The 21,848-nt window shown below is 40.9% G+C and overlaps 1 protein-coding gene and 1 non-coding gene across 4 annotated transcripts in view; both read right to left on the bottom strand.

Moving 5' to 3' along the window:
- MXD1 (MAX dimerization protein 1) overlaps positions 1–18,774 on the bottom strand; it is a 28,692-nt gene extending 9,918 nt beyond the window's left edge. For 2 of the 3 annotated variants that reach the window (XM_025353723.1, XM_025353724.1), the window contains exons 1-3: positions 18,253–18,774; positions 17,444–17,543; positions 11,899–11,928 (exon numbers count right to left, since the gene is read on the bottom strand). In XM_025353723.1, the coding sequence (XP_025209508.1) occupies positions 11,899–11,928; positions 17,444–17,543; positions 18,253–18,325 (203 nt within the window). In that variant the 5' untranslated portion in view covers positions 18,326–18,774. The remainder of the gene's footprint in view (positions 1–11,898; positions 11,929–17,443; positions 17,544–18,252) is intronic. The other variant, XM_025353725.1, reaches the window with a different exon arrangement.
- A 2,074-nt stretch (positions 18,775–20,848) lies between these two features.
- On the bottom strand, positions 20,849–20,952 carry LOC112605494. Its single transcript, XR_003115480.1, has one exon. It is a non-coding gene; the product is annotated as a small nucleolar RNA U13 (small nucleolar RNA).
- Positions 20,953–21,848: the final 896 nt, after the last annotated feature.

Below are 21,848 nucleotides of genomic sequence, written 5' to 3'. Positions count from 1 at the left end.
CCTCAAGCGATCCACCTGCCTCAGCCTCCCAAAGTGCTGGGATTACAGGTGTGAGCTAATTTTTGAATTAGAAGAAAAAGTTCAAAAATTAAAATTATATTTGGATATTTTTCAGTCAGCTTGTTATTTGCAAAGACTGCATGATTCAGTCTGCATGATTGTCATATTAGTACTTTTATGATGTTGGTTTATATGCAGATATGAGTGTGTGAATTTTTTTAGGAAGTTTGTCCACTGATAAAAATATAATAAAGTCATCTTTTGAAGCATTGTCATTTCTAGCCTTATAGGAGTCTTGCCCAGAAAGTGCAATTTTCACTACCTAAATGTGGGTTTCCAAAGAACACTCCTAGTTGTGAAACTAGAAATAAGCCATTTGACTAATTCCAGCTGAGGCTAATACTTGTTCATTCAGTGTTTTCTGGCCTAGTTCTACAAAAATAGGACCAGAATTCTTTCTGGATTTTTGCAGAGACCCAAAGCCAACTCTGTCTTTGGCAGGGTCTGCCTTGGCCTTCTCTGGCGCCTCACAGCTGCAGCCTGATGGCTGCCCCCTGCCCACATGCCACTGCCTGCAGCCATCCCCACACTGGTGCCTGGGCCAACCACAGGAGAGCAATGAAATATATTAAGTAGACTCAGTTCCATCATATAGTAGTGAAATCCAATCTCTCAACCAAAAAAAGCAAACAGACCCCTCTGTTACGTACAGCTCCTACCAAGGCTCTCCAACCCTGACACACACACAGACACATAAACAGACACACACACACACACACACAAACTCCTGGGATCTAGAATCCCTCTGCCAGCCCTGAGTACCCACGGAGCTCCCAGATCCAAAACAAGCAGAACCACCACCCATCTCAGCATTCTCTTCTCAGTTCTGACTACTTCCCTGCCCTGCTGTCCCATTTTAAACCAGGTCAAACTCCCGTTTGGGGAACTAGCAGGGGTTTTGCCATATATCCTCAACAGGAAGCCACTCAACACCTCAATCTGACCCCTGCAGTTGGCTCTCCTCCCATCACATCTTCTTCAGACAGTCTTCGCTCTGTTGCCAAGAGCTACCTCCCAGCTTCCTGGCTGCCTCTTCCTTTAGCACTGATCCACACTGCTTTGTACTTAGGTCATGAACTTTAACAAACTTCACCTTCTGACTCTTCAGAAATATAACTTTAATTATTCTGAATAGGCTGATATACCTTTGGTCTACAGCGGCATAAAGAAACCAATCTTTGAACCATAATAAGTCATGCTCCCAAGCAAGTATGGCCTATAACTAGTAATGACGAATTTAGGTACAACTATAGATTCTCTTCAGTAAGTTTTAAGTATCCCAAATTTTATTGATTTTTATTTTAAATTTTTAGAAAATATTCTGACTCTTTCAGTCACTATGCAACCAAACATTAATGCAGTGATTAAGAGTAAATGCCTGGAGAAATGTGGTACATATACATAATGGAGCAATATTCAGCCATAAAAAGAATGGGATCCTGTCATTTGCAACAACATGGCTGGAATTGGAGATCATTAGGTTAAGTGAAATAAGACAGGCACAGAAAGACAAACATTGCTTATTCTCACTTATTTGTTGGATGTAAAAATCAAAGCAATTGAACTCACAGACATAGAGAGTAGGAGGGTTACCAGAGGCTGGGAAAGGTGGTGGGGGTGGGGAGGAGATGGGGATGGTTAATGGGTTTAAAAAAAAATAGCTTGAAAGAATGAATAACACCTAGTATTTGATAGCACAACAGGGTAACTATAGTCAAAATAATTTAATTGTATATTTTTAAATAACTGGAAGAGTAGAACTGGATGGTTTGTAACACAAAGGATAAATGCTTGAGGGGATGAACACCACATTTTACGTGATGTGGTTATTATGCATTGCATGCCTGTATCAAACACCTCATGCACCCCATAAATATACACACCTACCACATGGCCACAAAAATTAAAAATTAGTATTAAAAAAACAGTAAATGTTTGAGATCCTGGCTCTGCCACTTACTCCCTGTGTGACCTTGAGCAAATTACTTAACTCTGTGTAGCCTCAGTTTCCTTATTAGTAGAAAGAGGGTGACAAGTGCCTGCCTGGGAGGGCTGCCATGGGTACTGACTGAGACAAGGTATGGAAGCCCCTGGGTCAGGGTCTGACAGGGAGTACTCTGTATGTGGTAGCAGTTATCCTTTCAATCCTAGCTTCCTCTGTAGAAGGAGATTTACTGTGAGCAAACACAGATAATAATGGCCCTATAATATTCCTTTTACAATCAATAGGAACTAAAAAATGTCTCACTAGGCAGACAGAAGCTATCTGGCAAAATCCATTTTTCTGAACACTTCCTTGAAGAAAATGGACATCTTTTGTCATTAAAATAATTAATGGAAAATCTAATCCATTTTCTGTGGAAACACAGAAAATGCTTATGCTAAAGGTACTATTTCTTTACATTTACAAAATTAGCAAGGGTTTTATAAAGCCAATGAATGCAAAATAAAAGATTCCTTTATTTCCTATTCACATCATGGAGAGGCAGGGGTAGAAAGGATTCCACGGTTGGGAGAGAGGCAGCTGCCTCACTTCTGCTTGCTGCAGGAGCAAGCATTCTGAAGAGCCTGGGCCTGCCTCCTTGACCTCTACTGCAAGGGCCAAAGGAAAATAAAAATAGAGGCAAATACGTATTGACTTGCGAAGTCCAAGCACACAGATCTTAAAATATCTCACGTGCAATAGCAAGAAGAAAGTATAACATACTGGGGAGCAAATTTAAAACAGATTGGGAAGGATCTATGGGAAGAAAACTATAAAACTTTCTGTCGAAAGACAAAGAATATTTGAGTAAATGAAAAAAATAGCAGATTCCTGGATATGAACCCTCCAAACAAAAAATGTCAATGTTCCTCAAGTTTGTTTACAAATTTAACACAATTCCAAGAAAAAAACTCCCAACAGTGTTCTTTTTAATGCTGGGACTACACTTCATCTAGAAGAATAGATGTGTGAGACACTGCCAAAATTTTTGAAAAAGAAGAATAATGAGGAGGAATGTGCTGTACCAGATATTAAATTGTATTATAAAGCTTCAATAATTAAAAACAGTGTAGTACTAATACAGGAATAGGCAGACAAATCAAGTGAACAGGATAGAAATCCCCAGAAACAGACCTAAGAATAGATAGGAATTTAGCACATAAAGGAGATAATGCCACAAATCCTTGGGGAAAGAATGGATTACTCAGAAAATGGCAAGAGAGTGAGGAGGTTAACATCAAAATAAATTCCAAACAGATTAAAGATTTAAATATAAAATATATTCAGATACCACATATTTCTGTTGTTAGTCTTCCTTAACTCTTGCCAGCCATGAATTACGGAAAGTAAATATCCAAGTGAAGGAAGTTATTAATGAAGAAGGTGCCAAGCTGTTTGAGGCACCAGCTCCTACCAGAGCTTTGGCACTGATAGAAGGCACCTGGGCTAACCTGCGTGTCTCAGACAATTCTGACGGTAGCTCTTCACAGACCATGCTTCCTTGATTCTATCTATGAATCTCTCTCAGGCTAGTAGATCTGCAAATTGGGGAATAGATTCAACAGAGTAGGATTATTAGGCAGATGGTGCTATCTGTAGATAGTGTCTCCTGCACTTAATATACTATCCTTAAAGTTCTTTCTGACTTGGATGTAATCAAGACCAGAAGTGGTACCAAATGAGGGGTGTGTGGATATGTGTGTGTGTGTGTTTGAGGGAAGCACTGTTATCTGTGATTACTTCTCTTTATTGAAAGTGTAACAGGCTGGGCCGGGCGCGGTGGCTCATGCCTGTAATCCCATCACTTTGGGAGGCCGAGGTGGGTGGATCACTTGAGGCCAGGGGTTCGAGACCAGCCTGGGCAACATGGCAAAACCCCATTTCTACTAACAATACAAAAATTAGCCAGGTGTGGTGGTGCACATCTGTAATCCCAGCTACTTAGGAGGTTGAGGTACGAGAATCGTTTGAACCTGGGAGGCAGAGGTTGCAGTGAGCTGAGATTGTGCCACTGCACTCCAGCCTGGCGACAGAGCAAGACTCTGTCTCAAAAAGAGAAAAAAAAAACTATTATGTTATGTTCTGCTGCTTTCTTAGGTCACAGGCTATATTTTCTTTTTTTTTTTTTCTGCATTGTCAACCAGGCTGGAGTGTACTGGTGCCATCACAGTTCACTGTAGCCTCAACTTCATAGACTCAAGCAATCCTCCCACCTCAGCCTCCTGAGTAGCTGGGACTACAGGTGCACGCCACCACGCCCAGCTAATTAATTAATTAATTTATTTTGGTACAGATGGGTCTCACTATGTCGCCCAGGCTGGTCCTGAATTCCTGGGCTCAACTGATCCTCCCACCTCGGCCTCCTAAAGTGCTGGGATTACAGGTGTGAGCCAGTGCCCCCAGCTAGTCTTGGGATACAATATTGAGTAAGATCAAGTCCCTACCTTTGAGGTAATTAAAATTTAGTTGGAGTGCTCAAACATGTAGATGAATTATTGCAGAATGATTTGTAGGAGCTACATTCAAACCCTGACAGATATCAGCTCCCACCTCAAGTTATAGAATGGGCTCCCCTTTGTTCTTACCAAACACGTTCTTTCTTTTTCCTCACCCTCAAACATCCCATCTGACTTAACTTATTTCCAAGTTTTCATAGCCTATCATAACTTTCTTTTCCTTTCCAAATAGATCACCTTAAACAGGGTAGCCTATTTTGAGGTTTCACCATTTTATCACCTATCTCAGTGGGTGCACAGACTTACCCAATTAAATAGCATCTTAAATCCTATAAGATAATTGGAGGTTGAACAAAAATAATTTTAGATATGGGTATGTATGAGCTGTATAATAAGGAAAAGAAGGTATTTAGTATAAAGTAAGAAGGAGCAAGTCTTATTAATGGGACTCGTAAAATTAATCCCTTAAAGTGTCAAGGGTCACAAGAGATTCTTTTTTTTTTTTTTTTTTGAGACAGAGTGTCGCGCTGTGTCACCCAGGCTGGAGTGCAGTGGCGCGATCTCGGCTCACTGCAAGCTCCGCCTCCCGGGTTCACGCCATTCTCCTGCCTCAGCCTCCGAGTAGCTGGGACTACAGGCGCCCGCCACCACGCCCGGCTAGTTTTTTTTTTGTATTTTTAGTAGAGACGGGGTTTCACCATGTTAGCCAGGATGGTCTCGATCTCCTGACCTCGTGATCCACCCGCCTCGGCCTCCCAAAGTGCTGGGATTACAGGCTTGAGCCACCGCGCCCGGCCTCACAAGAGATTCTGCATTGAGAACAAAGCCCTACTAGGTGAAGATGACAAGTCATGCTTTGAAAAGGGAAAAAATACTTTCCTTCTTTCTCTAAAATGATCCCTTTATAAACAATTGCCAAGTGCATCATTATTACCAACTTAATTGGAACCCTAAAAGGTTTTGAAGATTTCTCACAGTTGTGCTGATAAATCTTTGTAGAAAATACAAAGATATTAATATATTCAGTGAATAATACATAAATAGCAGTTCACAGTGGCTACATTTTGGAGAGATAAGATCACTTCTTTATTAAAGTATAAAATGCATAAGTACACCTCATTAATACTTCCTTTTTAGAGCCTAATTTTCAAATGCAACATATATATTATAATCATACTTGTTGGCTCTATCCCACTGTTTGACTATTAATGCCTATGACAAAAAGTCAGGGAGTAGCCCCAGAGTTCCAGGTAGGAGACTAGAAATTGGTCAAATGACCAGCGTGTGTCTCTCCTCCACGTCTTGCCAAAGGCAGGTGTCATCTACTCAAGGGTTATAGTACAAGAAAGATGATTCTTGTGGTACAAATGTGAGTTCTTCTCCAGACCATCAATATAGACTGGATTTATACACTGATCCCTGTGTCTCTCCTTCGTAATAACCTTACCCCATGTTGCAACAAACATGGACTTGTTACAACATCCCAGAGTGAAATCTGAATGTGGTCAAGAAAGTTCAGAAACAATAAGAGTGATGCAACACATACCACAACTCAGGCCCAGTGCAAAAGTCAGGCCCCAGCCCTTCCGATATAAGGGACTTGGTCATTCGAAAAATCAAAATCCAAAAGGAACAACTACAGGGACCTGTAATCAATTAGAATATTCTTCCAGAAGAGACCTGACTGAATTAGTTTCTCATGCCAGACCAGATGCCACTGAAATACTGTTTGATCAAATGGAAATAACAGCTTAGACTGGGCTGCAGAGTCTTCCCCATGGAGCCACACAGAAATCTTCTGTCACAGGATCAGAAGACTCTGGCAGAGGTAGTAGCTCTAGACCAGGCACCTAATTCCAGCAAGAGCTGCATATGCACCATTCCAGAAAAATAGATGTCTACTATTAAAGGAAATGCCAGAGCCATCTTTTGAAAAAAGAGTCTATTCTACCACCTGGCTCCTGACCTATTGGCTGTAGCTTACATGTGTTTGCTCAGTCTCCATTTGCTGAGGGGCTCATTGAAAGGCTTTATTTTAAAGTGGAGGAATTCTCAGTTAAGAGAAAGATATAGCAGAATTATCATCAATAAAGGGTATATAACAACAAAATATTCAAATATTTTTATATTCCAACAATAATCAATTAGTTAACTAAAATGGGAAACCAATAGCAATCTAAAAATATACAAATCCAGGAATACCTTTTACAGGACATGTATAAGACCTGTGTGGAAAACTTCGCTACAAAACTTTGCTTAGAGACAGATCTGAATAAAGAGAGATCTCAATAAAGACACACACCAAATCCTGGATGAAAAGATCTAATATATAAGCATGAACTTTTCAAGGTTAATTTATATTGGAATTATGCAATGTTAATTTTTAAACTCCCAAAAGAAGTTAGGGGTTGGGGAATTCATAAAGTTTTTTTCAGGAAAAATAAACTGGTGAAAATAGATAAGACCATGGAAAAATAAAAAAAGGAGAATGCAAGGGTATGTATTGGCATAGAAAGAAGAGATGGATCAATGGACTGGAAGAATAAGTCTAGAAAAAGACCTAGCCATAAACAAAAATTAAGTATACACCAAAGGCAGCAACTTGAATCAGTGAGGGAAGACTGATTCTGTAAAGCTAAATGACAAACTGGACAGTTATTTTTTTTTTTTTTTTTTTTTGTTTTTTTTTTTTTGAGACTGAGTCTGGCTCTGTCGCCCAGGCTGGAGTGCGGTGGCCGGATCTCAGCTCACTGCAAGCTCCGCCTCCCGGGTTCACGCCATTCTCCTGCCTCAGCCTCCCGAGTAGCTGGGACCACAGGCGCCCGCCACTTCGCCCGGCTAGTTTTTTGTATTTTTTAGTAGAGACGGGGTTTCACCGTGTTAGCCAGGATGGTCTCGATCTCCTGACCTCGTGATCCGCCCGTCTCGGCCTCCCAAAGTGCTGGGATTACAGGCTTGAGCCACCGCGCCCGGCCAAACTGGACAGTTATGTGATAGAAAAAGTGTCAATATCTTTCATATATGTCCTTTATATTACTGAAACTTTTTAAAATAAAGATAAATTCTTCAGTAGAAAATTGGGCAAAGGCTATTGAATAGACAATTTGCACAAAGAGACGCACAGAGTCAAAGACATCAACACTGCTCAACTATGCTAGTAGTATAAGAAATGCAAATTAAAACAAGTTGCCCGTGCGGGTGTTTTTTATTTTTTACTTATCAAACTCATAAAGGTTTTAAGTTATAACATCAACTTGTGAAGTGTAGGGAAAGTACTGCCTATAACCTGCCTGGTGGACAATCCAGCAATCCTAAAAACGTGCTCACCACCAATTCCACAGCTATAAATTTATCCTAAGGAAATAATTATGACGTTGGACAGAGATTTTTCTACAGGTGGTTTAAGAAAGCATTGTTTAGGTTCTGGGAAGAATCCAAACTAGGGGACTGATTACACGAGGTTTAACGTATTCATATAATATAATACTGGGCATTAAGTAATGTTGGAAAAGGAGATTTAATGACGCTGGAAAATGTTTATAACTGGAAAAGATGCTACAAATTACTATATGATCCCATGTTGGTTAAAAAAAACTGTACACAAAAGTCTAGATGGATATAGAACAAATGTTAGCAGGTGTTACCTCTGAGAGGCCTATTACAGGTGATTTTACATTCTTTGTGCTTTTCTGAATTTTCTAACTTCCCACACAAAACTATATTTTCAGTTCTTTTCCAAAACAATTGGATATACTTCCAAGTTCCATTGGTTTTCTCTGAGTGCCAGAACCATGGATGATTTAAATTTTTAGTATTGTTTTCTATATTTCTCAAAATTTTCTGCAAGATTAGTTTAAAAAAAGAAAAACCACACACACACACCGCCCGCCACCCCCACACCCCTAAGGGTGTTTTCTTAGGAGCTCAGACCCAGAAAATTAGTTAAAATGCAGAGAAACACAGGCCATGTGCTGACTGACAAACCCCCTATAGAGTGATATTAATCTGAGCTCCTCCACAGCAGTGGGTAGCCTTTACTGGACTCTGTAGTCCCAGCACCTACTACATGGCATCTTAGGTGCTCAACACCTATTCTGTTGAGTAGAGAATACTACCACCACCATTCTAGAAGTCTTTTCATTTATTGTCCCACCAATGCGAAGATACTTCCAAGTGTTGGTGTTGGGTATAATATCCTTACAGTTAAGTCCTGATAATATAGAGTAACACTAATTATTTAGGATCTCTAAAGTGCTATAGAAAAGGTTTCCATTCAAGAAAACTAACCCAAGTATAATCAGCTCTGCAATATCAAAAGGGAAAATCCCATTGTTAGAAGTTCTTTTCCTAAGTTGCCTTTTCTTCTTCCTTTTTTTTTTTTTGAGACCCACGGCAATCTTTTTACACTTGATTATAGCCAAAAGGCCGAGAAGCAATGAAAGCCATGATAATCTTTTTATGCAATGTTATCAGGTAAAAAATGGCTAACGTGTATTAGCATTTACCAGAGTGGTATTCTTTTATAGAACTCAGCTACTAAAACCAGGAAGAGTACAAAAACAGCTGTTCAACTGACCTCCAAACCCTGAAGTTCGTAAACATCCACACTAATAAGAGAGGGGAGCCCAGCAGCTTTAACCTCCCCTGAACTGCAGCAACCAATGCTTGCTTAAATTAAGTACACTGAGTCCTGATTTTCCTTCTCTTCTGTTCACATGCTCTAGACTAGAAAGACTATCAAGACCTTAAAAGACCAAATTCCAAAAAAGAAAAGAAGGAAACTAGATAACTAACCCTTCAACAAGCAAAATTGACTGGTCATATGGAAGCAAGCTCAATTATAGGCAGCTTGCCTAGTGGTGACTTCACGTCCACTCTTCTAGACTTTTTACCTCCAGCTTCTTGTGCACACCTCAATCTTAGCACTTAGTATATTAACTGAAACTGTCTCTGCATCTTTACCATTGGACAAACTGCACATTTATCTTGGATGAGGACCTTGCCGATTTAATACCCTACTAGGAACGCATTTAATACCCAGTAACACGCACAAGTTCTGGGGCCACCATAGACAAAAAATAAACATCCCTGAGGTGCTAAAATAAATAATACAATTGACATTCTGTGGCATTCCTGCAGAGGCGAAAGTCACAAAGTTTTAGTAAGTCTTTATGTGAAGGGATCAAATTTTAATAATAATAATAATAAATACCAAAGTAAAGTATTAGAGGGGTAAAGAACTAGAAGACTTTTTAGTAGAAACAGTCCTGGTTTACCCACATCACTGCAAAAGCAGGAAGAAGGGACAGAATCTGAAGAGAAAATCTAAAGATGAGAAAGAGAAGCCACACTGACTACCTTTCCACTTTAAGAGATACTTTTGTGTTTCTAGTTCATGATATGTAAATAGCTAAAGCATAAAGGAAGTTTCAACTTAAAACATGGTCAGTCACGATCATAGAACAATTAAAAGGGAAGACGAAGGGATGAGCAGAAGCATATGTGCAGTGAGGCACACTCACCATCACACACATAAACACACACACACACAAAATTCCATAGTGGAGTAAAGCTAACCGCCCTCTTCTAGAATTCTACCTGCCTGGGAAGGGTTTGGTCTGCCCTTTCACTGATGAAACATAAATATAATTCAGATCCTGACTTTCAGAGTCAGGCTCCTTTTTCAAAGAGGGTTGGCAGGAAATAACCACGTCTTTACAGAGCCATCATTACACATCCTTTTCTTGTTCATGCAGGGCACTGAGAAAGCACTCAATTTGGATGGGTAGCCCGCATTTCAAATTGATGGGAGCTCAGAGACCAGAATGAGGCTAGTTCAATGGTTCTCCGCCATGGCTGCACATGAGAATCACCTGAGGAGCTTTTGAAACATATGAGTGCAGAGCCTCAACCCAAACCAGTTAAATCAGAATTGCTAAAGGTAAGGGTCTGGGCATTATTTTGTTTGTCTGTTTGTTGGCTTTTAAAAGCTCCACAGAAAGTTATCATTAATTTTTTTTCAGTATGGTAAAACCAAGTGTTTTTTCTTTGTTGTTGTTGTTTTGGGTATTTTGTGGCTTTTTTTTGGTGTTTACTAGAGATATACAAGAAAATTTGCTTTAAAATACTCCATGGGGAGAGGTGGTTTTGCTTATAGAAGACTGGCAAAATGCTGATAATTACTGAAGCTGGGTAATGGATACATAGGAGTTGATTAGTCACTCTACTTTTGTAGATTTGAAATTTTTTCTTTTTTCTTTTTCTTTTCTTTTTTTTTTTTTTTAAGACAGAGTCTCACTCTGTTGCCCAGGCCGGAGTGCAGTGGTGGGATCTTAGCTTACTGCAACCTCCGCCTCTAGGGTTCAAGTGATTCTCCTGTCTCAGCCTCCCTAGTAGCTGGGATTACAGGCACGTGCCACCACACCTGGCTAATTTTTGTATTATCAGTTGACACAGGGTTTTGCCATGTTGGGCAGGCTGGTCTCAAACTCCTGACCTCAGGTGATCCAGCCACTTTGGCCTCCCAAAGTGCTGGGATAACAGGTGTGAGCCACTGTACCTGGCCAGATTTGAAATTTTCTATAATAAAAAGTTATTTTATAGAATCAGCAGAAATAAAACTTTGTTCTCTACCCTCACCAGAAAAATCTACAAGTCTATGTGTATAATGTGTTTAATATAAAAATATGTTTAAAAATACACAGAAAGCTTTGCAAGTGATTCTAATGTGCAACCAGAGTTGAGAACCACTCTGCGGCCTCACTGAAGGAGGGGCAACTGGATTTGGAAAATAAAGATTTAAGTAAGCAGCAAGAAGCAATCCAGGTGAGAGAGATTCCACTCAGGCTGTGGCAAGATGGAGCCCAGTGACGGTGGTAGGCCTCCTCTAGTTAGGCACCATCTCCAATTTTTGCTATGCATACATTTGCCTGAATTTTGAGACTCTTCATTCACAAGTAAACTGCAAATACACATACATACACATGTTAATACACGTGTTAATATATACACACATATATTATGTTTGCGTATATATATCTATGTATACATATTTTAGATAACATTGCCAATTATATTCAGTAGCATGTAATGTTTAAAAAACACTACTTGTGGAAATATTGCCTCTTACTAAAATGCTTTGGTCTGTGGAATAGTCATCCAAAGGCTTTCTTCAGGAGTGGGCTGGTGGGGGTGAGGGTTAGGGGTGTAGTCTTTTAACTGGCAAGCTCTATATCTACCTAAGTAATTTATGAGCAATGCTGCTTAGAGGGTCCTGGGTGAATTCTGAAATCAGGTGCTACTAGTGGGAAGAGTCAAAAAGAGCAACCAAGTTTGAACTTAATGAACAGAGAATGCAACAAAGCTCCCCACATTCCACCTCCCAAATCCCCAACTCACCTATTCTTCTCCATTTCATTGTGAGTTGATCTGAAAGAGGGAACAATAAAAGAAGAATAAGATATTTTTGTCTTAAAGAACTACTTCAACACCAACACAATTCTTTTAACTTCTTTCTCTCCGAAGTTGATAGGAGAGATGTAGAAAGGGAGAAAAATTCACTGGGCTCTACTAAAAAAATTAGTCCATTTGAAGAGTTAGATAAATGTAAATACCTAAAATAGAGTTCAAGGTAAAGAGACAAACCAAGAAGCATGCCTTCTCTAGTGGAAATCCCTTTTAAGACAAGGAAGAAAAGGGGTCTATTTATACAAAAACAGCTGCACAAAGCAATGTGAATTTGCGTTACATAATATGACAAAGCCTTCTTTAGGCTAAGGGTAGAACAATGGAGGTAGCATCCCTACCCCACCCCTGCAGTTTTCCCTAGGGGTAGCATACACCAAAACTTTGTGTAAAGTTGCTTGACTATGCTGTTTTAAATAGTAAAATAACCCTCTTCCCCAATCTTCTGACTCCCTGAAGTAACTATCATGTACAAGATGCTACTGTTAAATAGCAACCAAATGATTTTAGGAAGGGGTTTCCGAAGCTCAGCTCAACATAAAGATGATAGGTTGGTTAAAGCAGAAGTTAGTGAAATGTGAAGTCCAGCTTTGCCACTGATATGCTGTGGAATAAATAAAATTCTTTACCGTCCTGTCACTGGTTAACCTGTCTATAAGATAAGAATAAAAATAATTACCAATTATTTACTGAACAAGTATAGGCCAATGAGGTAGCAACTGTAAAACTGATTAGAGAGCCTCGGATGAAAGGTGTGATAGATATGAAACCATATGATTAGTGTATTTATGGCTGACCTTAAAGACAAGGTCTGGCCTAAGACTGTATGGACAAGTTACCACAAAGTTATAAGAAGTCAATGTGGCCCTTTTAGTGTCCTCCTCACACAACTCCTTCCTAACCAGTTATAAATCTGGAAGAAGCTACCAGCATTATAAAGGAGCTGAATCTTGACCTTTCTTATGAAAATTCTCTGGAGTTTAACCAGCTCAGGAGTTTACTCCCTGGTTCAGCTCATGAATTCTGTTGGGCCATCGATAATCAGCACCTTACTGGGCTTAGGAGATATATTCTCACAGCTATCATGGAGGAATACCACCTCAAGAGTGCTCAGCCACTTATTTACATCAGGGGCACCACCACCAAGTTCACTCATCAGAGAATGGGGGTAAGGATAGCAAATGTGGGGGGATGGCGGAGGAAATGAGGAGGTTGTCTTGAAATGAGAAATTTCCAACCTAGCATTAAACTTCTCTTCCACAAGGACCTTGGGAATCAATTTTTATTCACAAAGAAAATATAAATGAGAAAATGACAGTATTATAAGTTTAGAATATTTGTTTTCTAGGTAAACAACACATGGACCTCATGTATTCAAACCAATCCAAAATTGGTTAACTTAAAAGTTTTAGGCTGGGTGTGGTGGCTCATGCCTGTAATCCCAACACTTTGGGAGGCCGAGGCGGGCGGATCACGAGGTCAGGAAATTGAGACCATTCTGGCCAACTGGTGAAACCCTATCTCTACTAAAAATACAAAAATTAGCTGGGCGTGGTGGTGGGCGCCTGTAATCCCAGCTACTCGCTTGAACGAGGGAGTCGGAGGTTGCAGTGAGCTGAGATCATGCCACTGCAATCCAGCCTAGCGACAGAGGGAGACTCCGTCTCAAAAACAAAACAAAACAAAACTTTAAAATTGTCAGACATGGTGGCTCAGACCTGTAATCTCAGCACTTTGGGAGGCTGAGGCAGGAGAACTGCTTGAGCTCAGGAGTTGGAGACCAGTGTGGGCAACACAGCAAGAGCCCATCTCAATTAAAAAGAAATAAAAGCTTTACATTGATTCACTTGGTTATCCCTCGGCATTCTCCAGTCACATTGTTCTGAAGGTTTATTGCCTTCAATGGCCAAAGGATACTATAGTTAATAAGTATCTGGCATATACGGCAAACCTTTGGCTCTAAAGCACGTGGCATTTTAACTTTAACCAGGACTAGTAAATTCAAAGTCTGACAGATTTTTTTAAAAAGATGAAAGTAGATGGGCACGGTGGCTCACGCCTATAATCCCAGCACTTTGGGAGGCTGAGGTGGGTGGATAACTTAGGTCAGGAGTTCGAGACCAGCCTGGCCAACATGGCGAAACCCCTTCCTTACTAAAAATACAAAAATTAGCCAGGCATGGTCACATATGCCTGTAATCCCAGCTACTCGGGAGGCTGAGACAGGAGAATCACTTAAACCCGGGAGGTAGAAGCTGTAGTAAGCTAAGATGGTGCCACTGCATTCTAGCCTAGGCAACAGAGCAAGACTCTGTCTAAAATAAATAAATAAATAAATAAAATAAAATGGATGAAAGTATATGCCAACAGTTGGTTCAGATTACCCTCTTTCACTGTAGACAAGGACCATCCCTTGTAGGTGGAGGAGAGGAAAGTGAACAGGTTGAGAAGACAGTAGAAAATAACAGCACACAGGAAATTCTTACCAAAATATTTCTGGATTCTTTGAAAATATATAGATAAACTAATAAATAGAGTTATATACTTATGTAAAATTTTGAATCCCCAAAATAAACTTTTAAACAAACTCCATAGGAAGCACAACTTCTTCCAAAATTTGAACAAAATTTTTAAAACTACAGATTTTCTTTGATTACTTGAGAGTGTTAAACACATGGTGCTTTTTCAAGGGGGACTTATAGCAAATGGCTAGAGCATTACTGAAGGGTATCCAGTTTACTGAAACTGAGTTATTAATAAAAAGCAGCCCTTTAAAAAATGATGAGTTCCGAGATGCCAGCCACCTCCATTGATGGGTAAACATTTACATTTTTAATTAAAGCATTATAAGAACACATTGATACCTTGTGTCAAAACTATTTTCCATGTGATTATGGAAAACAATGGATAACTCTGGAATCACTGATAAAGGTCAAATTTCACCATTTAAAAATACACTCTAATAAAAAAATAACTAAGCCAAATTATGGCGTATCTGAGATAACCAGGAAAGATCCTTGGGTTCAAAAAGACTCCTCATGTCAGGTCACTCTAGCCACTGTCTTATAAAACAACTGGGTGGCAAGTCCTGAACTTCCTCTTTCATATGAGTGCCAAAGCTTGCTTTACTCATTGAACAAAACACACTTTTAAAAAGTTCTAGATTTCAATTCTAAATAATTAGTAATTGACTTCAAAAATCAGTAGGAAAGAAACTTCCATCTTCCTACGGATAATTTCAAAAACAACTGATATTCACAATTTCATTTTCGTTTTTGTTTTAATAAGCAACTAGAGAAACGTGAATAAGATCTGCATTTTCAGTTCCCAAGAAGTTTCCTATGTGGCTAAATCTTATCTTTTATTGTCCAAGGAAAAGTACCTCCCCAGACTCTACAAGCAAAAAGCACAGCATTTTCAACCTGTATGAACAAGAGTAAACTGTTATCCAAGGGTTATGTAAACCAGCAGTAATCTCTCCCTATCCTTTACCTCAGTTCAAAATTCTGACCATACATGGCTGAGGATATAAAGCTGATTCAAACCATGGGGTCAAGCTGCTTTCTCCATTATGATTGCTTGTTCCTCAAAAAAGGAGCTATTCCAAATGGGTCATGAAGGAAATGATCACACTGAAAGAAAACTACCTGCTCCTGCCTCACACGTGTGCCTGGTGCTACCTCTAGGTTTAATCATGGTCTCTCAGAAATCCTTACACCACTGAATATATTACACTAACTCACTATCAGTCAAGTATATGGACAACTGTGATAATCCCCTGTCTCTAACCATGGAAAGCAAACCAACCCATTAACAGAAGAATTTGTAGCCCTTTTTTTTTTTTTTTTTGGCATAGTACTGATTTTTTTTTTTTTTTTTTTGGCATAGTACTGATTCTTTCTACTAGAAAGAATCCATTTCTTGGCTTAAGATTCTTAACTACTATTATTTTTCTTTCCTAATCACCTTTTGGGACCAAACCACTTCAACATCTCATTTTTTTATCCCCACTAGTGAACATCCCCTACAACCTTCCTGTGAAACTAAGGAAAAAAATAAGGTGTTAAGGTATTAAGCCTAAATAAGTAACATGGACAATTCCTCTCAAATCATTAGTGGACAATAATAAAAGCCAAAATGGACTATGTTTTTCCAGAAAAATTAACTGAAAGGCCTCAAAATTCTTTTAAACAAATTTAAAAAAAAATACTGTATTGAAATGCAACACAGCTTAATTGTTTTTATACCATTGCATATTACAAGTCAGTATTAACAACCTTCTTAAAGTGCCTTCATATCCATGCACAAAACTACAGGCTACCACCTTCAGGTAATGCTAAGATTAGAGGACAAGCAAAACCCACCAAGTAATTACCAGGTTGATTCTTCATGTGCCATTTTTATTCAAGGGCATGGCACAAGTAATGCTGCTCACATCCTGTGGTTCCACCAACGATACTAATGAGGTGAACCAAGTACAGAAGACGCAGCAAGAACAAGTGATTTTTAGGTTTAAGTGGGAAATTCCTGGTCTGTATTAAGCCACAGAGGATATCAAATAGACACTTGCAAGGAGTTATTCATGAGGGTGAGGGAGGGATGAGGATTCTAAACCAGTGACGAAAAAATCAATGCTTTTAATTTACTGGCAGGAAAGGTATAGTTGAAGGGATCTAATAAAACGACTTTCCTAGCCAACTACATTTTAAGGGCAAAGAAGGGAGAAAAAGGGCAGTAACATTGATGGACTATTTACATGTACCAGAAACTATGCACAGGACTTTAATATGTGATTTAACTGACCATTAACCAAATCTCCAGTGAGATTCACAGCTTTTAAGAACTATGGTATAAGACAATCTATAAGACTAACATGGAAAGGTTGTAGCATATTAATATTTCGGTATTATATATTCCTCTATCACTAAAGAGGTAGGTTTTAACCTCAATCATTCCTCTTTGCCATTACAAATAGAGGTGACAAATTAGAGTATCAAACAAACCACTGTATTTAATTTACATGTCAAGTATGAGATCCTACCACTTATGCCAAATCAGGTACTTTAATGTGTTTATAAAATCATTACAACGAAAAGTAAAAGAAATGGATAATGTCCAGCATTTTGACTTATAGAAAACTTGCCCTGATCTGCAACTTCTGAAGGGAAAATATTGTCACCATTGCTAATCTCACTTGAAGCTTTCACAGATTTTTTTGTTCCAAAAGGGAAGAAAAGCGAAATTAAAATTTGAATAAAGTTCATAAAAAATGTAAAACATTTCTATTTTTCTTTTCAGTTCCCTCAACCCAAACAGAAACAGCTTCCTACAAGGTCTTAAGTCCATGTGTACATTACTGAATCATGACGGCCACAATGTAATTTTATAGGGTTATAATCACAACAGGCAACTTACATTCAGCCGTTTGTGTCACCTACAATATAATCTAAAAGACAGAAAGAAGTATTTACCAAATTACCTGCTACTGCTGTTATTCTTTTTGGATTTGTTCCTCCGTTTTAAGGCATCTCTGTCCTTGTTATTGTATGGTAACATGGAGGCATAACCATGTTCAGCTTCTAGAAAACAGGAGGATTCAGTTAATGAATGGGCCCAGAATATTTAATACTCTCTCCTCTCTACAGTATTTCCTTTTTCCTTTATTTATCTTTAAAAGAATATTGTGGAAATAATTAAATGGAGTAAGGTGGAATTCTGAGAACAATGATTTAAAAAAAAAAAACATTGTGTGAATACCCTCAGTTCGGAGCAGGTGTAAAGAGGATTCCAGCTGCTCATTGTTGAGAAAGACACAGTAGTGGCTAAGCTCACGCAGCCTGGGTTTCCCACTGGCAACGTCCAGCAGGTTGGTGCGGGTTAAGTGGAACCAGCCTCAGGCGAAGGTGCGGGGCAAGCACCGTGAGGCGCTGCTCCTCTGCCCAGGAGACTGGGGCGCTGGACCCACCTGGGGGCCGGCCGGGACCAGCCCGGGTGAGGTAAACCAGGGAGGCTATCGGAGGGGGCCCCGGCCACCCATTCGGGAGGGACTGCGGAAGGGGCGGCGTTCGGGACCCCGGCGGGCGATAGCCCCTTCTCCACCTGATTCATTGCTCTAGGGCAGCGGCGGCCTCCCTTCGGACCGCGCGTGGGGAGAGCCGGAGGGGTTGGGAGCGCTCGCGGTCTCCCCGCCTCCAACCACCCTCGGAGCGGCTGGGCGCCCGGACTTGAGGCCGGCCCTACAGGACCCCCGGCCTCGGTTAGAGTGGACCCCTTCCCGTCCCCGTGCACCTCTCTCTCGCCGCTCCAGATAGTCGGCCGCCTCCAGCAGCATCTGGATGTTCATCCGAACCGCCGCCGCCATTCTGCACCGGGGGCCGGAGCCACGGGACCAACCCCCACTGCCCACGGGCTCGCTGCCGCCGCCGGACCGCTATGGAGCCCGCTGTGGACACCGCGGAGCAGGGCTGAGGGAGCCTCTCTGGCAACCACGCTCGACAAGAGAGGGAGGGGGGCCAGTGAGCTAGGCACCGCCGACACCGTGACAGAACCCGGAGCAGAGCAGCAGCCGCCACCGCCGCGGAGTGTTTATCCCCGACTCACCATCTCCCCGCCCCCAGCCCCTTCTCTTGACAGGCCAGCTTCGGCCGCGTTCCTCATTGGGCCCCCCAAAGAATGCCCCGCCCCCAAACTTGTGCGATTGGGAGAGGGCTTCACGGCTCCACCCCCCAAAGTCCGCTCCTCTCGCTGGTTGGTCACGCTTGACAAGGCCCGGGCGCCACCCCCTCTTTCCAATTGGTGACAGGATTCGCAACTCCGCCTCGTGCTCCTTCCTTGTTTCCCATTGGTTCTATACCAACAACCCGGGCCCCCTTTTGCTTTGTTAGTATTGGCCAAGAGCTGTAGCAGGCAAGCACCTCGCCGGTCTCCCATTGGTGAAGCCTTCGGAAACCTCCCAGCTACGATGATGTCACCTTTCTCCAGTCCAGGCGAGCCCTAAGTGGCTGATGGTCAGCGGCCTGCCTGCTCCTCACCAGGTGTGGCATTGGCTGGGAGGGCCGGTCCGGCGCTGGGCGGCGCTGATTCACCGGCAGCCGCGGAGCTCGGCTCCACCCGGCCTCGCCTCGGACCTGTTGCCAAGACCTGTCCCCGGGGAAAACTTCCGGGGACCTGCCAGGCGTCCCTCGAATGGAAGGCTGGCACCTCGCGTCGCCTGGGCGCTCTGCGCCGCTTGGGTTCGGGGCCGGAGCCCTGGGTCTGGTGGCCGCGGCCCTGGAGGTTCTGGGCTTCGCCGAACTCCGGCTGGCGAGGGCCCAGCTGCGAATCATCCCGGAGAGCGGTGCAGGATAGTGGCCGGTGAGCCGGGAGCTCGGGCAGGCGCCACGTGGCTGCTGCGGGGCTTGAGAAGAAAAGCCTGGCGGTTGTTAAATGCTTGCCGCCTGGCGTTTTTTCTGCCCTCAAGAAAGAGCTGGAATCGGGCTCCAGTATACAGCATTGAGCTCATGCGCCTTTTCCGCACCCCCTCCATCCCCGGGAAGTGATGGAATAATTAATTACTTTCACGCGAGTGGGTTTTTAAAGCTGAGACTTCCTGAACCTACAGAATGGCATTAAACTCTAAGATTCTTTGACTTAAATCTCTTTTAGGGTTTTCCCCTCCCTTTTAATTCTAGATGAAGGCACTCACAAGATTATTGGGGGTTTTTTGTTTGTTTTTTTTGTTTGTTTTGAAAGGGAGTTTTGCTCTTGTCGGCCAGGCTGGAGTGCAATGGCGCAATCTCGGCTCACGGCAACCTCCTTCTCCCGCCCGGTTCAGGCGATTCTCCTGCCTCAATCTCCTGAGTAGCTGGGATTACAGGTGCCCACCACCACGCCCAGCTTATTTTTGTATTTTTAGTAGAGACGAGATTTCACTATGTTGCCCAGGCTGGTCTCGAACTCCTGACCTCAGGTGATCCACCAGCCTCGGCCTCCCAAAGTGCTGGGATTTCAGGCCTGAGCCACCGCGCCTGGCCAAGAATACTCTTTAACATGTCTGCAAATGGTGTGTTTCCGCATGGGGTGGTACCAATATAAATGCTTAATAGAATGTTATGTATAGAAAACTAAAAAGTTTAAAGATCGTTCCCTAAACCTATCAAAATTTTTGAGATGAAAGCTATATGGCAAACCAAGCTATGCTGCCAATGTCCTGACAGACATCTCCAATTTTAAAAGTAGAAATAAAGTTCTTGGTAGGTTGAGTCCCCAAAGTACAAATGAGTAAAGCGTGAACATATTTCTTTTTTTTTTTTTTAAGTTTATTATTGTTGCCAATATATAATAGCTTACTATGTGTAGGCATCATACCTACATTATCTCTAATCTTCAACATAGCCCCATGAGGTAGGTTGTGTTAATTACATTTTGCAAGTGAAGAAACTGAGGCCCAGGGAGGCTAAATGATTTTCCTTGTCATGCATTCAGCTGCAGACATGGAAACTGAATCTAGGTCTATCTCACCCAGAGCCCAAATTACCAATCCTCCTGTTGGTAGTTGTATAAAGACAAGGTGGTTTAAACAGATTTCCAGACTGAGTCACAAAACACTGACAAGTACTGAAGAAAAAGACAAAGGTGTAAATGTAATTATGGTAGGAAATATTAAACATGTATTTTTTAATGGTCCACAAACCCACTAAAATTAAATCAACTCAATAAATAGAATAAACATGTAGTAAATCATGCCTGACATATAGGCATATTCTGGTTTCAGTGGTTAACTGGATCTAAAAACTGATTCTTTAGGCAAATACTAATGAAATACACATACTGTAGGTAAAGGTTTTCAAAGTACAATACAAAGTTGGAAATGAAGGTAGAAATATAACAGTATTTTTTTTCTCCCCATCAGACAGGTAATGTGCCAATGCTGTAACAAGCTCTTTGGGGGGCACGTCTCACACATGAATGGGAACACCTAATTACTATGTTTATGAACTACAAAAGGATCTAACAGTTTTTAAAGAGTATTTTTAAATTGCATGTTATTTGTAAAACAAACTTGAAAATCATAAACAAGTGCAATTCTACTAAAGTACCCAAAGCGATAATACTAAAAATGCTTTGATTTTTTTATCCTAACATTTTGGATTTTGTGTATATTTATATTTTCTCTTTGATTTTATTACAAACATTTGGCATATATCTCTATTCTCTTACTCTCAACTCTTTATTTTAACCAAGTCCTATTTCAGTATCATGACCCTTTCTCTACCATCACCCTGACTGGAAAGTCACACTTATTTTTGTTTTAAAAAGGGGGAAAAAAGGTTGAAATCTGAGCCAGAAACAGCAAATAATTTAAATGCCAACAAGTCTAGCTTAGACTCCAAACAAAAATACTACATTATATAAAAATTAGAGAATCAGACTAAAGAATAGACCATGTTCGTTCCTTGGTGGTGGACGCAATTATCAATTAGCCAGCAACACCAACTAGGAATTAGTATAACGAAGACCTTCAAAGGGTATTTGGTGCCATCTACTGGAAATGAAGTAGTAAGTATAAAACAAAGGTTTTGAGATTCAGAGTTTCCTAGAAATTATTTTACACAAATGTATGGGATGACCAGTTAATTAAGAAAACCTGAAAGTATAAGTCTTGAAGAAAGAACTGAGAATCCTAAGATAATGAAAAAGTGGTGACTTTCAATACCTAGTGCCTCAAAGGCATGATATAAGCATTGACTGACTGAGAGTCACAGCTCCAAACATAGAAGTTGTGAATTCTAGGATGTTTGAACCTGAGTTTTACGACCAGAACTTTAAATAAAAAGCTATGTGTAATAGCATAAACATGGGATGACAATAGGTTATATCTCTGAGCATATATCAAGATAAACTAA

The sequence above is a fragment of the Theropithecus gelada genome, chromosome 13, assembly GCF_003255815.1.
Source record: "Theropithecus gelada isolate Dixy chromosome 13, Tgel_1.0, whole genome shotgun sequence".
Lineage (NCBI taxonomy): Eukaryota > Metazoa > Chordata > Mammalia > Primates > Cercopithecidae > Theropithecus > Theropithecus gelada.
This window is presented reverse-complemented; position numbering and strand designations above follow the sequence as displayed.